General features: G+C 44.3%; 1 protein-coding gene across 1 annotated transcript; it reads left to right on the forward strand.

Moving 5' to 3' along the window:
- Nucleotides 1-2,603: 2,603 nt before the first annotated feature.
- mkrn1 (makorin, ring finger protein, 1) lies at nucleotides 2,604-13,680 on the forward strand. Its single transcript, XM_079263400.1, has 8 exons — nucleotides 2,604-2,705; nucleotides 3,266-3,397; nucleotides 7,670-7,851; nucleotides 8,455-8,678; nucleotides 10,172-10,386; nucleotides 10,472-10,582; nucleotides 12,652-12,796; nucleotides 12,963-13,680. Exons 1-8 carry the CDS (start codon nucleotides 2,632-2,634, stop codon nucleotides 13,173-13,175), a joined length of 1,296 nt encoding a protein of 431 aa, XP_079119526.1. The 5' UTR covers nucleotides 2,604-2,631; the 3' UTR covers nucleotides 13,176-13,680.
- The last annotated feature ends 266 nt before the right edge of the window (nucleotides 13,681-13,946 follow it).

The raw sequence follows: 13,946 nt of genomic DNA on the forward strand, positions 1-13,946 counted from the left end.
AGCCTATTTAGTCATTTGTTATTGTTTGGAGACATTTATAGGCCATTACCAGGTAATTTCCACAATATTACTGGCAAAAAATAGTTTTACTTCCCCTCTCATTGCTGTAGGTTACGGTCTTCTTATTACCCTTTGACTTCAGTTTTAGTCTGTTGTTCCTGTGATGTACCAGTGTTACTACCAGGACATCACGGTCACGGCGGGGGGGAAACGTGGACCCAAATGCTGGACGAAGAGGCACCAGGCAGGTGGAATGCAGTACATGTTTTAATTAAACTGAAGGACAACAAGACTGACTAGAACAGGACAGGACAAGAAGGACAACAAGCTGGCAGAGAAGAACCGAGACCACATGGTGCGTATGCACAGGAACCACAACCAGATCCAGGTGGAACGGACGAGCTAAATGAAGCAGCTGAACTAACAAACAGGAAACAAAGCTAGACGGAAAACTACAAAATAAAACAGAAACCAAAGAACCAAAACCACGACAATCACCTGGTTATTACTATGATAGTTATGAGGTGTCACCCAGTTATTTCCTTTGTATTACCGTCACCATGTGACCACACTTTTGCCATTTTACTGTTCTGTAATGTAAAAAACACTTTAGCAGCAAACTTCAGCAGCAACTATCAAGTTAATACATATTTACATAAATAAAATCACGCATGTATAAATGAGTAACATTTCCCTCTCAGATGCCTTACCAACATCCAACCCAAGTGGCTGGAACCGACATGGAGAAACATCCGACTTCTCCATCCAGAAGAGTGATTTCTGAGCCTCAATTCCACCTCTAAATAATATTAATAATAATTTATGAGCATTATTTGAAATACTTTGAGTAATAAAAAAAAAATCATCAAATTAACTGGACTTTGAGAGAACAGTGAAGCAGCAACATGGTTGAATACTGTTTCTGATTACAGCACTTCTATACGTTCGCAGTTGTTATTAATCAGTTAAAGCACAGATGTGGAGCAAAAACGTACTTTCTCCATGGAAACACACATACATGTACATCTCAGAAAATTAGAATATTGTGAAAAACTTCAGTCATAGAAAGTCATGGTGTCACACCCTGATCCACTGAAAACACCTGCTAAGGTCTCCTAGACCTTTAAATGGTCTCAGTCTGGGTCAGACGGCGACACAACCATGAGGAAGACTGCTGACCTGACAGACGTCCAGAAGACCATCAGTGACCCTCCACAAGGAGGGAAAGCCAGAAAGGTCGTTTCTAAAGAAGCTGCTTGTTCACAGAGAGCTGGATCCAAGCACGTTAATGGGAAGCTGAGTGGAAGGAAAAGCTGCACCAGCAGAAGGCAAAACCGCCTGGAGAGGATCGTCAAGCAGCATCCATTCAGGAATCTGGGAGCTTCACAAGGAGTGGACTGAAGCTGGACTCATCAAGGATCCTAGACATGGACTACAGATGTCCCATTCCTCGTGTCGAGCCACTCCTGAACCAGAGACACCGACAGAACTGTCTCACCTGGGCTACGGAGGAAAAGGACTGGTTCTCAGATGGAAGCAGGTTCTGCATTTCATGTGGAAACCAAGGTCCCAGAGTCTGGAGGAAGAGTGGAGGGGCCCAGAATCCATGTTGCTGGAAGTCCAGAGTGAAGTTTCCACAGTCAGTGATGGTTTGGGAGCCATGTCATCTGCTGGTGTTGCTCCACTGGGTTTTCTGAAGGTCACAGTCAACACAGCATCTAGCAGGACGTTTTAGAGCTCTTCATGCTTCCTTCTGCTGACAAGCTTTATGGAGATGCAGATTTTATTTCCCAGCAGGACGTGGCTCCTGCCTACACTGCCAAAGGTACCAAAAGCTGCTCCAATGACCACGGTGTTACTGCGCTGAATCGGCCAACAGACCACCTGATCTGAACCCCGTAGAGAATCTGTGGGGTGTTGTCAAGAGGAGGATGAGAGACACCAGACCCAACTCTGTAGATGACCTGAAGGCTGCTATCAAAGCAACCTGGGCTTCCATTCCACCTGAGCAGCGCCACACGCTGGTGGCTTCCGTTGCCACGCCGCATTCATGCAGTAATTCATGCAGGAGACCCAACTAGGTACTGAGAGCATGGAAATAAATATACTTTTCAGAAGCCTGACATTTCTGTTTAAAATATCCTTTGATTTTATGTAATATTCTAATTTTCTGAGACACCAAATTTAGGCTTTTTATTATCTATAAGCCACAATCATCAACATTTCTAGAAATAAATGTTGGAAAGGTTTCACTCTATGTGTAACGAATCTATATAATATCTGGGTTTCACATTCTGAAATGAGTGATGAAAAATATTGAACTTTTTCATGATATTCTGATTTTCTGAGATGTAATGTTACATCAGTTTTGTGTTGAGATGAACAGCAGCAGAAGCTGAATGACGGCTTTTACAGGCTCCATGGCATACGATCACCTTTGATACCACGCCTGCATTGATTCATCCTACAGACTACGCATAAAACTCGTTCAGAGGGAATAATTCTGCTTCCTCTCGGATTAAACCCCTCTGGTGTTCGGCTATTTCCGACTCGTGTCGTTTCCTACGGAAAAAGCCGAGCGCCGGCGGAGCTGTCCGGAACATCCGGCTGGGGTTTCTAACATAAACAGAAATGGCGGAGGCAGCAGCAGCGTCCACAACGGCTTCATCAGTAACAGGAGGCTGGACCAAACACGTTACCTGCAGGTAAGACAAGATAGGTGAGCGTTACCATGTCGGGGAGGAGAGGAGCGGGGTCTGAGCTCGGGAAGCCTCGGTTTCCGCGGCTCGCGACGTGTTTCAGGTCGGATCAGCTGCTGGGAAGCTAGCTGGAACAGCACTGGGTTCCTCTGTTGTTGGGTTAACTGGCCACACTGGTACGACAGCCACTCTGCTAGCTGCCTTGTCCAGCCATCAACCAGAACCGTGTTTGTGTTAAACTGTGGGGGAGAAACCAGAAAGCAGCTGTCATGGCAGTAAAAGCCTGGATGCTAGCTAGCGGCTCAGAGCCACTTTCTCGCCGGCCATGCAGGCAGCAGAGGAGCTGTTTGCCCTGCTGGCTACGTCTAGACTTAGTTTATGTCCTTAGTATTATTCGCATCCAGACTGTAAATGTTAAAGTGAAATTATCTGTGACGTCCTGTGAAATGATCAGCTGGCAGACATCACCACCGAAGTGCAGCTGAGTTTGACTAGAAGAATAAAAGATGAGCACTTTGCTTCTCCTCTCAGTTCCCCCATCCCAACCCTTCTTCTTGTCTTTGCAGATACTTCCTGCATGGTCTGTGTAAAGAAGGAGACAACTGCCGGTATTCCCATGATCTGGCCAGCAGCAAGCCTGCAGCCATGATTTGCAAGTTCTTTCAGAATGGAAACTGTGTGTTTGGGGACCGATGCAGGTAAAGACCAAAACCTGACATGTAAAACAGCAGTTTCTATTTCCCTGAGCTGTCTGAGGAGCTGCTTGTGGTGACTTCTTCTTTCCCAGCCGGTGAGAGGATAGCAGGATATAACATGCAGGCCTGTGGCATGCCGGGACCACGACTCCGTCCATAATGTGTGCTTCTTCATCAATACTTTAGAAATGATTGTGGCTTCAGTTTGTTGGGCGGCTGAATATTTTCTTGCCTGGTGGCATTTGGCTAGGTCTCTTCAGGGTAAGAAAACAATCATCCTGACATTTCAGTCCATTTGCCTATGAGACATCTATCAGTTCTGAATGCAGGTTCTTGCACATTTATTTTAACCTCTGCTGGAGCTGCCACTAATTCAGTGTTGCATCTTTTATATCAGTGAGAATTGATACAGTTAATCGTTTATCGACGCAGTGAGTAAAGCTTGTCTGAGCCAAAAGTAGTTTTAAAAAAAATAAATTTCTCTAAATGAAGTCCATTATTTTCAACCTAGCTAAATGTCGTAGCGGCTAGCGCTGTGGCCTCGCAGCCAGAGGGTCGGGGGGGGGGGGTCGAGCAGCGTGTGGAGGTGTTTGTGGATTCTCTCTGGGCACGCCGGCTTCCTTCAAACATCCATGCATGTCACTAAAATCTCCTTGTAGACGTAACCGGAAGGTTGTGTGTCTGTTGGACTTCTCTTTCCTGCGACCATCGACAGGACTGAGAGGTGGAGAAAATACATGAAAAATAGAGCCTATTTTGTTTGTTTCCAATAAAAAAAAAGTAAAAAATGTTAGAATCTGTAAATATTATAGATTTAGATATTATAATTATATATAAAAACATGTAATTTACTGTCAAAATATTTATGTATTCAATTATATATATATCCATCCTTTAGAATTTCTCATGTGAACAGATCATTAATGTTTTTTTTACCTTTCTGGTTTGTTATTTGGATCAGGGGTTGGATCTTAATCAATACCTTTTATCTATTTTGCTCTTGATCTTCCATATTTTCCATTTGTGTCATGTAATGTAATTTTTTAAAATATTATTTTATGATGAAATAGCCTCAGGTTTGTGTATAAATCCTGAAACTGAGTCAGGGCATGCTTTGTTTCCTGTTTGTTTTCCTGGCAGCATGTAAACATTGGCTGTGTTTATGTCCACATAAATTAGCGTCCTTCCACCAGGCATTCAGTAAATACTTAAAAAAAAAATCCTATAGCTCTACATGTCAACACCGGCGTCCAGCTGGACTCCCACCAGTCTGACCAGCACATTCCTATGACGTCCTCTGCTGTTTGATTTCCTGCTTGTGTTATTCTCACTCTCTTATGTAAGTCGCTTTGGATAAAAGCATCTGCTACATGACTGTAGTATAGAATAGAATAGAACTTAAGTCCATAATTTGGAGTGAAATGCTGTCTTAGTAGAATAAATAGCGCGTAGCATAAGTTCGGCTTTATTAAATATGAGGATAATTTAGTAACGGAACGTGAGATGAGATGTCATATCTCCGGCCAGCCAGCAGCGGAACCATGATGGGGTCATTACCCGTCATGCAGCAGGACGGCACGTTTTAGAGGCAGGCTAGAATCTGGGTCTGTTGTCAGGCTGGATTGATCCAGACAGCAGCAGACTGTCTGGTTCGGAGAACCCCCCCGAAGATGATCCAGTGGAAGGAGGGATGCAGACGTTCCTGTCAGGCTTGGTGGTGTTTTCTGGGAGCTTCTGGGTGATTGTTGTGTTGATCAGTCACATTCCTCTAACTTTGTCATAGAGCAGCAGTAACGAGGCGATGTGACGCTGAGGGAGACCTGACAAAGGCGTCCTCTGTGGGGGTTTCTTGTGGGTGAATACCCAGAGCTCTGTCTATTGTGATGGGGTCTGTCTTGCTCTTTCAGGCGGTGTCTGCCTCCCTCTCCTCCTGCAGCACCTACAGCCAGACACTGAGCACTGCAGCCTGCATTGCAATTGCATAACAATTTGCTACTCTCTTTGTCAGAGCTTCCCCCGCCTCCTTGAATGTTGTTGCTGGGTTCACTGGGTTCATGCTGCTGCAGCACCTTCCTCTATTTATGCATCGCTTCAGCCCCCTCCCCCCTCAGCTGCACTGCCTTCCATTTATCTGGTGGCATCTGAAGAACTCTTAAAATATCCTGGAGCTGATGACAGACCACCTGATTCTCAGTGTGAATATGTGATGTCTGTAATTTACTGCAACCAGAAAGCCCACTCCCACTCCATCAGAGTTTTATTGTCAGAATTGAGTGATCTTTATCTTAACATGGTTCGTTTTTGGAGGAAAAAGTGATTTAAAAAAAAAAAAAAGTGGTAAAGTTTTTTGTTTTTTTTTAAATCATACATATATATATATATATATATATATATATATATATATATATATATAACATATTATATATATATATATATTACATATTATATATATATATATATATTACATATTACATATTATATATATATATATATAATATATATATTACATATTATATATATATATATATATATATATAATATATATATTACATATTATATATATATAATATATATATTACATATTATATATATATATATTATATATATATATATATAATATATATATATATATATATATATATATATATATATATATATATATATATAATATGTAATATATAAGCTGCCACATCCTCCATAAAATAAGTAAAGCATCTTCCATAAGTAAACAGTGTGTGTTGTGTGTGTGTTTCAGATGTAAGAGAATGATGTGCAGATGATAAAAGACTTGGTCACCGTCATCTGAGTGTTATCTCTACAAACTTCTGGTTGCTCTTTATGCTGCTTTATCTATTCTTACATTCATTTTACCCTCAGACTCTGACAGCTGAGGCTGAAAACATCTTGACTGGGATTAAAAAGGGTTCAGCCTCTACTGGCTGGTTTATATTTAATAAAACGTGTGAACCATAAAAGTGAAACCTGGCTTGTAGATTCCTGATTAAAATTCCTTATTGAGACAGAGTTGCTAAGGTTAGCTTGTTGTCTGATGTGATGGAATCTGGAAGTTGGTGTTGTGGCCTGTAAGGGATTTGTGACGCTGCTGAAGTGTGGTAGGACCATTTCTGTCATTATGCGTTCAGTTCATTATCTGAAATTGTATTTTTATCTTCATGCTAACATGTTGTCCCATAAGTCACTATTGTAGTGTGGAGATGACACATCAGTCTATACCTGAAAAAGACAAAGGACAATATGAGCGGCACAGTTAGTTAAAATAAACTAGTAACACCTTTTTTGTGTTTGTCATCATTTTATGATGACAAATGGATGAGGGAAAATGTTTGGATACAGTTGTAGATCTTTAGCATCACTCATAAATTCTTGGAACTAACTGCTAAGAAGCCAGAGGTTATACATTCACTATTCTGGGAGCATTTCATAAAGCACAAATCTTTGCTTGCTTTACACAACATTTTGGTTTGTATTCACATATGTGTGAACGTTGGACCAGAGAATTGTATATGGGCATCCATGTAGCAATATTAAACAGAAGTTTAGTTTAAGAAGAGAATATAGGATTTACCACACCCAAATAATAGTCCTAGGTAACGAGTCGAGGAGTCCTAGGGAACAAGTCGAGTTGAGTAGTCCAAGGGAACAAGTTGAGTAGTCCTAGGGAAGGAGTTTGTTTGAGGAATCCTAGGGAATGAGTCGAGGAGTCCTAGGGAACGGGTCGAGTAGTCCTAGGGAACGGGTCAAGTAGTCCTAGGGAAGGGGTCGAGTAGTCCTAGGGAACGGGTCGAGTAGTCCTAGGGAAGGGGTCGAGGAGTCCTAGGGAAGGGGTCGAGGAGTCCTAGGGAAGGGGTCGAGGAGTCCTAGGGAAGGGGTCGAGGAGTCCTAGGGAACGGGTCGAGTAGTCCTAGGGAAGGGGTCGAGTAGTCCTAGGGAACGGGTCGAGTAGTCCTAGGGAAGGGGTCGAGGAGTCCTAGGGAAGGGGTCGAGGAGTCCTAGGGAAGGGGTCGAGGAGTCCTAGGGAACGGGTCGAGTAGTCCTAGGGAAGGGGTCGAGTAGTCCTAGGGAACGGGTCGAGTTGACCGTCACACCCGGCTTGATAGGCTGAGGTGCTGGATCTGTGACCTTGTTCAGTTTCTGAACCACAAAGACTCTGACAGCTCCACATTCAGCAGACGGAGTTTTTCCTTCTCACAGAGGATCTGTTATTTCGAAACCATTGCTATTACCGGGTAATCAGTATGTTTTCTTTCTGTTTAGATTTGAACACAGTAAACCCATAAAGAAAGAGGACCTGCCAACCTCCCAGACGCTGCCGCTGCCCTCCATCTTGCCCGCCGGTCAGTCAGATCCTGAGCCCTGTGGGCTAACACCTGGACCAGGAGCTCAGGACTGGGTTAATGCAGCTGAGTTTGTTCCAGGACAGCCGTACTGTTGCCGGGGTGAGAGAAGTTTGATACTTTAATCTTTTTTTTAAGCGCTTTACATATAAATCTTATATTTATTTATTCCACAAACGTGAAATGGATCATCATCAGTGGGTTCTCATGCTCACCTTTTCATCAGCTGTTCTTCTGAATGAACTGAGTGTTTTTTACTGATTGGCTGAGGAACATCTGAACAGTGTTCCTGCAGGAATTCCACGATGATTCAGTCCAGAGTCATGCACAGAGCTTTTTCTACGCTGTCACTTCAGTCCTTCTTGGTTATTTCTCTCCAGAACCGTCCTTAGAAAAACCTGACCAGGTCCTGAGGCCAGCTCGGGACTGAGGCTGACCTGGACTTGTACAGATCAGACTCCATCAGTTAAAGTGGTGTCCCCGTGATTTCATTTCACTGAAAAACCTCCCCCTCATATAATGGTTGGGGAAACACTGCCATTAATGCTATTTTCACTTTTACCAAATTCATCCTGTGGGCCAGATTGAAGGTCCAGTCTGGCTGGTTTGGGTTCCCCTGCGTTAGAGGCCTTTCCTGTAGTTTCATCCCAGTTACTTCATTTTAAGGTGATCAGAACTGGTTTCCTCTTGTTCTGATGAGTGCAGCTGAGCCGGTCCGGGTGGAGAGTTCGGTCCCGCTCATCGAAGACGTGAACAGCGACGCCACTCAGGACGGCAAAGATGTGAGGAACCAGCTGTGTCCATACGCCGCTGTTGGAGAATGCCGCTACGGACTCAACTGCGCTTATCTCCATGGCGATGTGTGCGACATGTGTGGCCTCCAGGTTCTCCACCCCACTGACAACGCTCAGCGCTCAGAGCACACCAAGGTAATGGTGCTGACATTATCTTACTGACTGCAAAACACGTCTGTCAATGTCTTTTGTGGTTTAACCGGGTGCTTCCAACATGCGCCCCCCGAGCGTGCCCCCAACATGTTGAGCTTCAGGTGTTTGACAATGGACGACCACCTCTTCATCAACTCCCAGGTCACTGGACTCTGACCGAGCCGCTCCAGTGCATGCTGGTTTCCGTCGGGGGCAGGTTCTTCATCACGTCTGCTGCGTTTCAGTCTGTTGTTGAACAGAATCGTCCGGGTTTCTCTGCAGACTTCTTGGATGTCGAGAATCTTCATGTTATTGTTTTTCATGGCGTCTTCTAAGGCACATTCCCATCAGCCTTTTTTAATTAGAATCCGAGTCTGTTTCCTCAGAAAGTCCGCTTTTATTGGGGTACCATGAATGCGCAAACTGATTTAACCAAACAACCCCGTTTTTGTTTTGTCTTACCTCAAACCTCAAGAACTTCTTCTTAATCCAGATTGTTCAGTGGAACCCAAACAGCTTCTGTGTCTCATTTTGAAGAATGGTTGTCCTTACTTCTCCCCTATTAACCCAGTGTGCAGCCGGACCATGTTTCCACCAGCATGCTCCAGATTCTTCCAGCCACCAGTTTTTCTCAGTTGTCACATTGACTTCCCACCGCTCTGAAGTTGTCCCCTGTGTGGACATCACCGTGTCCTGCAGGTCTGTCAGGTTCATTCTGACCTGTAACGGTGAGACACAAGGAGGAGTCAACACACTGAATAAAGGTTTTTCTCCTGCAAGATGCGGGAGCAGCCTGGAACCAACGGAGGAATAAACTGTCTCCGCCGGGCTCCTCCTGCACTTTTTATTTGAAGCAGCAAAGGCAAGTTCATACAACAATTCTACACATAGTAAAGCAATGGAAAACAAATAAAGCATAATAATAATAATAATAATAATAATAATGATGTGCTCTGCCACAGAAAACTGCGCTCTTATCTACCACAGTGGCTCCAGCAGCTTCTCTGTTTAGAGACAGGAGAACAGACTGAAGAACAGAGGTCAAAATGATCAGATCAGATCAGAATAAATGAGTAGTAATAAATGAACGAGATCACATGTACGTACAATTATCCTGACTACGTCCTCACTGAGATGTGCTGCTCAAGCCACAAATGGCTGCAGAGAGCTGCTGCTCTTCACCCGCTGAGATGATGAAAACATCTGTTGTCATGGTAATCAGGATGCTATAAGACAACATGGACTGTTTGGAATGATGGACAACCCTGATTTGTGACAACTAGCCTTGGGTAGCAATCTTTTTAGACACATCTATATCTACAGACCATATCTGCACAGTCGGGTGCTCCTATTGATCAGCCTTGTGTTGCCATTGGTAGGTAAACGTGCACATAGTTGTGGCCATCATGCTACAAACAACTTCCAAACTCTCCTGAATACACATCGTGTCACTGTGCTGGATAGATGCACACTGATGTCACTGGTCCCTCCTGCAGGCCTGCATTGAAGCCCATGAGAAGGACATGGAGATCTCCTTTGCCATCCAACGCAGCAAGGATATGATGTGTGGTGTGTGCATGGAGGTGGTTTTTGAGAAGTCCAACCCAAGCGAGCGGCGCTTTGGCATCCTCTCCAATTGCAGCCACTGTTACTGTCTCAAGTGCATTCGCAAGTGGAGGAGCGCCAAGCAGTTCGAGAGCAAAATTATCAAGTGAGTGCAGATATGTGTTGTTGGGATGGCTTGTAAATACCAACAGAATGCAACAACAAGCAGCTTCATGTGTCTTGTGCTGCAGGTCTTGCCCAGAGTGTCGGATCACGTCCAACTTCGTCATCCCAAGCGAGTACTGGGTGGAGGACAAAGACGACAAGCAGAAACTCATCCAGAAATACAAGGATGGCATGGGGTACACACTGCTGCACACACACACACACACACACACACACACACACTTTGCAGCCTGAATTTCCCTAAACAAATATATCTAAATACTTTCCTTATCTGGTCCAGCGTCTGACACGGTGAGACACGGTATCTGATGTAATATTAAACTTCCAACAGGCTTCATCACCTGCATCGAAATATTAAAAACCTTCAAATCAGTACAGCTGAACTGTTTATTCATGAACTGAGTAACCTGCTCATTACAGTGTTAATGTGACACACCTGTTCATGGCGAAATCATTTAAACATCATGTGACGACTTGCTGTGAAAGTCTGACTAAATGACTGAAAAACCACTGAGCAGCATGAAGTTATGTTTTAAATGTCCTGGTGAAACAGTTTTATTTAGTTACCACATGTATGTTCAAATCTAACGTGTTGAAGTTAACACAACCTACTGCACACCCCTGGTACTGCACTGATGTAGGAAATGTTGACAAATGAAAGGTGTGATAAAGTGCCCAGAGATCTGGAACAGTGCCTGTTATGAGGTACCTGCAGTGCTTGCCGTATGCTGGTAACGGCACTGCTCGGTCCTACGAGCGAAGCAGTCCTGCAGGTGTTCTCCAACATACAGCATTAGGTCTGTTAGCCTCATCTTCATAAAAAACATCAGGTTAAACCCCTGCTGCCGCCTCTGGAGGCAACATGGCTTCTTAAGAGACCTCACATTACCCATGATGATGACGGGAAGGCCGATAAACAAAGTTTTCTCCTCATACGGTGCTCAGCCTCCTCCACCACATCCTCCTAAGTCATACGGGACATCAGGTCAGCTAGCATCTCTCTGAGCAGACACGGTCAGAAAATGTGCAGCAAATATAGATGCTAAGACAAAGTTGTTGAACATGTTGTATTGATGGAGGAACGTGTAAGTAATAGCAAACAAGGCAAGGACATTCCAGAAACAAACTAAACAAACCAGAGCAGCAGTAACATTGCAACATTAGCATCTGAAGCTAAAATCGCAGGTTCCAACCAAGCTGCAACCTCCGGCGGTTAAAAGTGAAGCCTATGCATAAGTACATAAAACTGCAGTTCCCCCTTCATCCACTAGGGGCTGCAAAACAGAGCAAATCCCCATAGACTCCCATGTTAAAAAGACAAACTTCACAGCAGGAATAAACATGTTTACAGCAGAAATAAACATGTTTACAGCAGAAATAAACATGTTTACAGCAGAAACAAACATGTTTACAGCAGAAACAAACATGTTTACAGCAGAAACAAACATGTTTACAGCAGAAAGAAACATGTTTACAGCAGAAAGAAACATGTTTACAGCAGAAAGAAACATGTTTACAGCAGGAATAAACATGTTTACAGCAGGAATAAACATGTTTACAGCAGGAATAAACGTGTTTACAGCAATGTGTTTATTCCTGCTGTAAACGTGTTTATTCCTGCTGTAAACGTGTTTATTTCTGCTGTAAACGTGTTTATTTCTGCTGTAAACGTGTTTATTCCTGCTGTAAACGTGTTTATTCCTGCTGTAAACGTGTTTATTTCTGCTGTGAAGTTGGTCTTTTTAGTCTATGGGGATTTGCTCTGGAGCCCCTAGTGGATGAAGGGGGAACTGCAGTTTTATACACTTCCACATAGGCTTCACCAGCGAAGGCTCCGTCCATCTCTCATATACGGTCTGTGGTGGCAACGGGACTTTTAGCCTCCTGCCTTACTTTACAGCTGTGTTTCTGTCAATTATTTATTATGAAAATGAATAGTTTTTGAACATTTCTGAATGTTAACAGAATCTGCACGTGTTGCACGGAGATGAGTATATTACGTAATGAATCACAATGCAGCTGAGACACTGTGGATTCATTATCAGTGGGTCTGGAATGTGATGGTGGGTCCATGTGAGATGGACGTAGCAGAACATGAGCTGGAAACGAGCTGCTGGCTGGAGCTCTGACCGTGATTCTCAACACGGGCCGGGTCTCCTGCTGCAGGCGGATGACAGCTTTTTAAATGTGGGAAGGTTTGGTGGGGAATTGTCTGTGCTGCCTGATGAATGTGTGGTTTGTTCAGGAGTAAACCGTGTCGATACTTCGACGAGGGTCGTGGAACTTGTCCTTTTGGCTCAAACTGCTTCTACAAACACGCTTTCCCTGATGGACGTCTGGAGGAAGCTCAGCCACAGCGGAGACAAACCGGATCCAGCAGCAGGAACCGGGTAAGTTCCCATCAGTCCCCCCCCTCAGCGCAGTGCCTCTGCTGGAGCGCCCTCCGCTGGACACAGGTGGAAGTCAGCAGACCTGAGGCTCGCTCCTGAGGAATTTGTATGCAGAAATGTTAGTATAAAGTATAAACCATGTCATTCTGGATGCTTCCATCTGCAGAACTCTCGGCGAACGCCTCTGTGGGACATCTTCGACGAGCGGGAAAGCACCGACTCGTTCGACAACGACGACGAGGAGATGATGACGTTCGAGCTGAGCGAGATGCTCCTCATGCTGCTCGCCGCGGGGACCGACGATGACGTCACAGACTCAGAGGACGAATGGGACTTGTTTCACGAGGAGCTGGACGATTTCTACGAGATTTACCTATAGCAGCCCCACCTCCACCCCAACCCCAGTATATACTAGACACTAGAATGGACTGTCTTGTGTGAGTGATGGACAGTAGCCCCCCCCTTGTATTGTGGCAGTGCCTTTAAGCAGGCCATTAATAAATGAGTTTATAAAAGAATAAAAAAAGATTTCCACGACTCGATGCGCTCGTGCTAAACACTTTCTAGACATTATCCTCGTGAGTTCCTGTGCGTATCTGTGAAGGGAAAACTGATCTAAGATTTAACTAAAGTAACTTTGCTCAGATAATAAACATTGTCAGTTTGTGGATCTGTTTCTCATCTCCCAGGTGTTTGTACATACTTCTGAGACTCTGCACTTGAACTTACTCGGCACCATTTACTGTATGTGCGATGGGCATGTTGTAAGGTTTTACATACGGTTTGGAAGGCCGGATCTTCTCTCCTGTTTGTTTATAAAAGCTGCTGATGATGATGAAGCCAATATATTGTGCTGTTTAATAAATTTACCATAATCATTTTCATGTGCTGCTTCTGTTTTCTCTGCATTTTCTTTTAATTGTTGTCATGATGAACTTTTTAAAGCTGAAATGATGAAGCTGCAGCAGCTGGGATCCACCGGAGCCGGAACTGGAGCCGGAGCCAGAACCGGAACTGGAGCCGGACTGGAGCCGGAGCCTGAACCGGAGTCTGAACTGGAGCCGGAGCTGTAGCCGGAACTGGAGCCAGAACCGGACTGGAGCTGGACTGGAGCCGGAGCCTGAACCGGAGTCTGAACTGGAGCCGGAGC

The sequence above is a fragment of the Telmatherina bonti genome, assembly GCF_933228915.1.
Source record: "Telmatherina bonti genome assembly, chromosome: 23".
NCBI classification, from domain to species: domain Eukaryota; kingdom Metazoa; phylum Chordata; class Actinopteri; order Atheriniformes; family Telmatherinidae; genus Telmatherina; species Telmatherina bonti.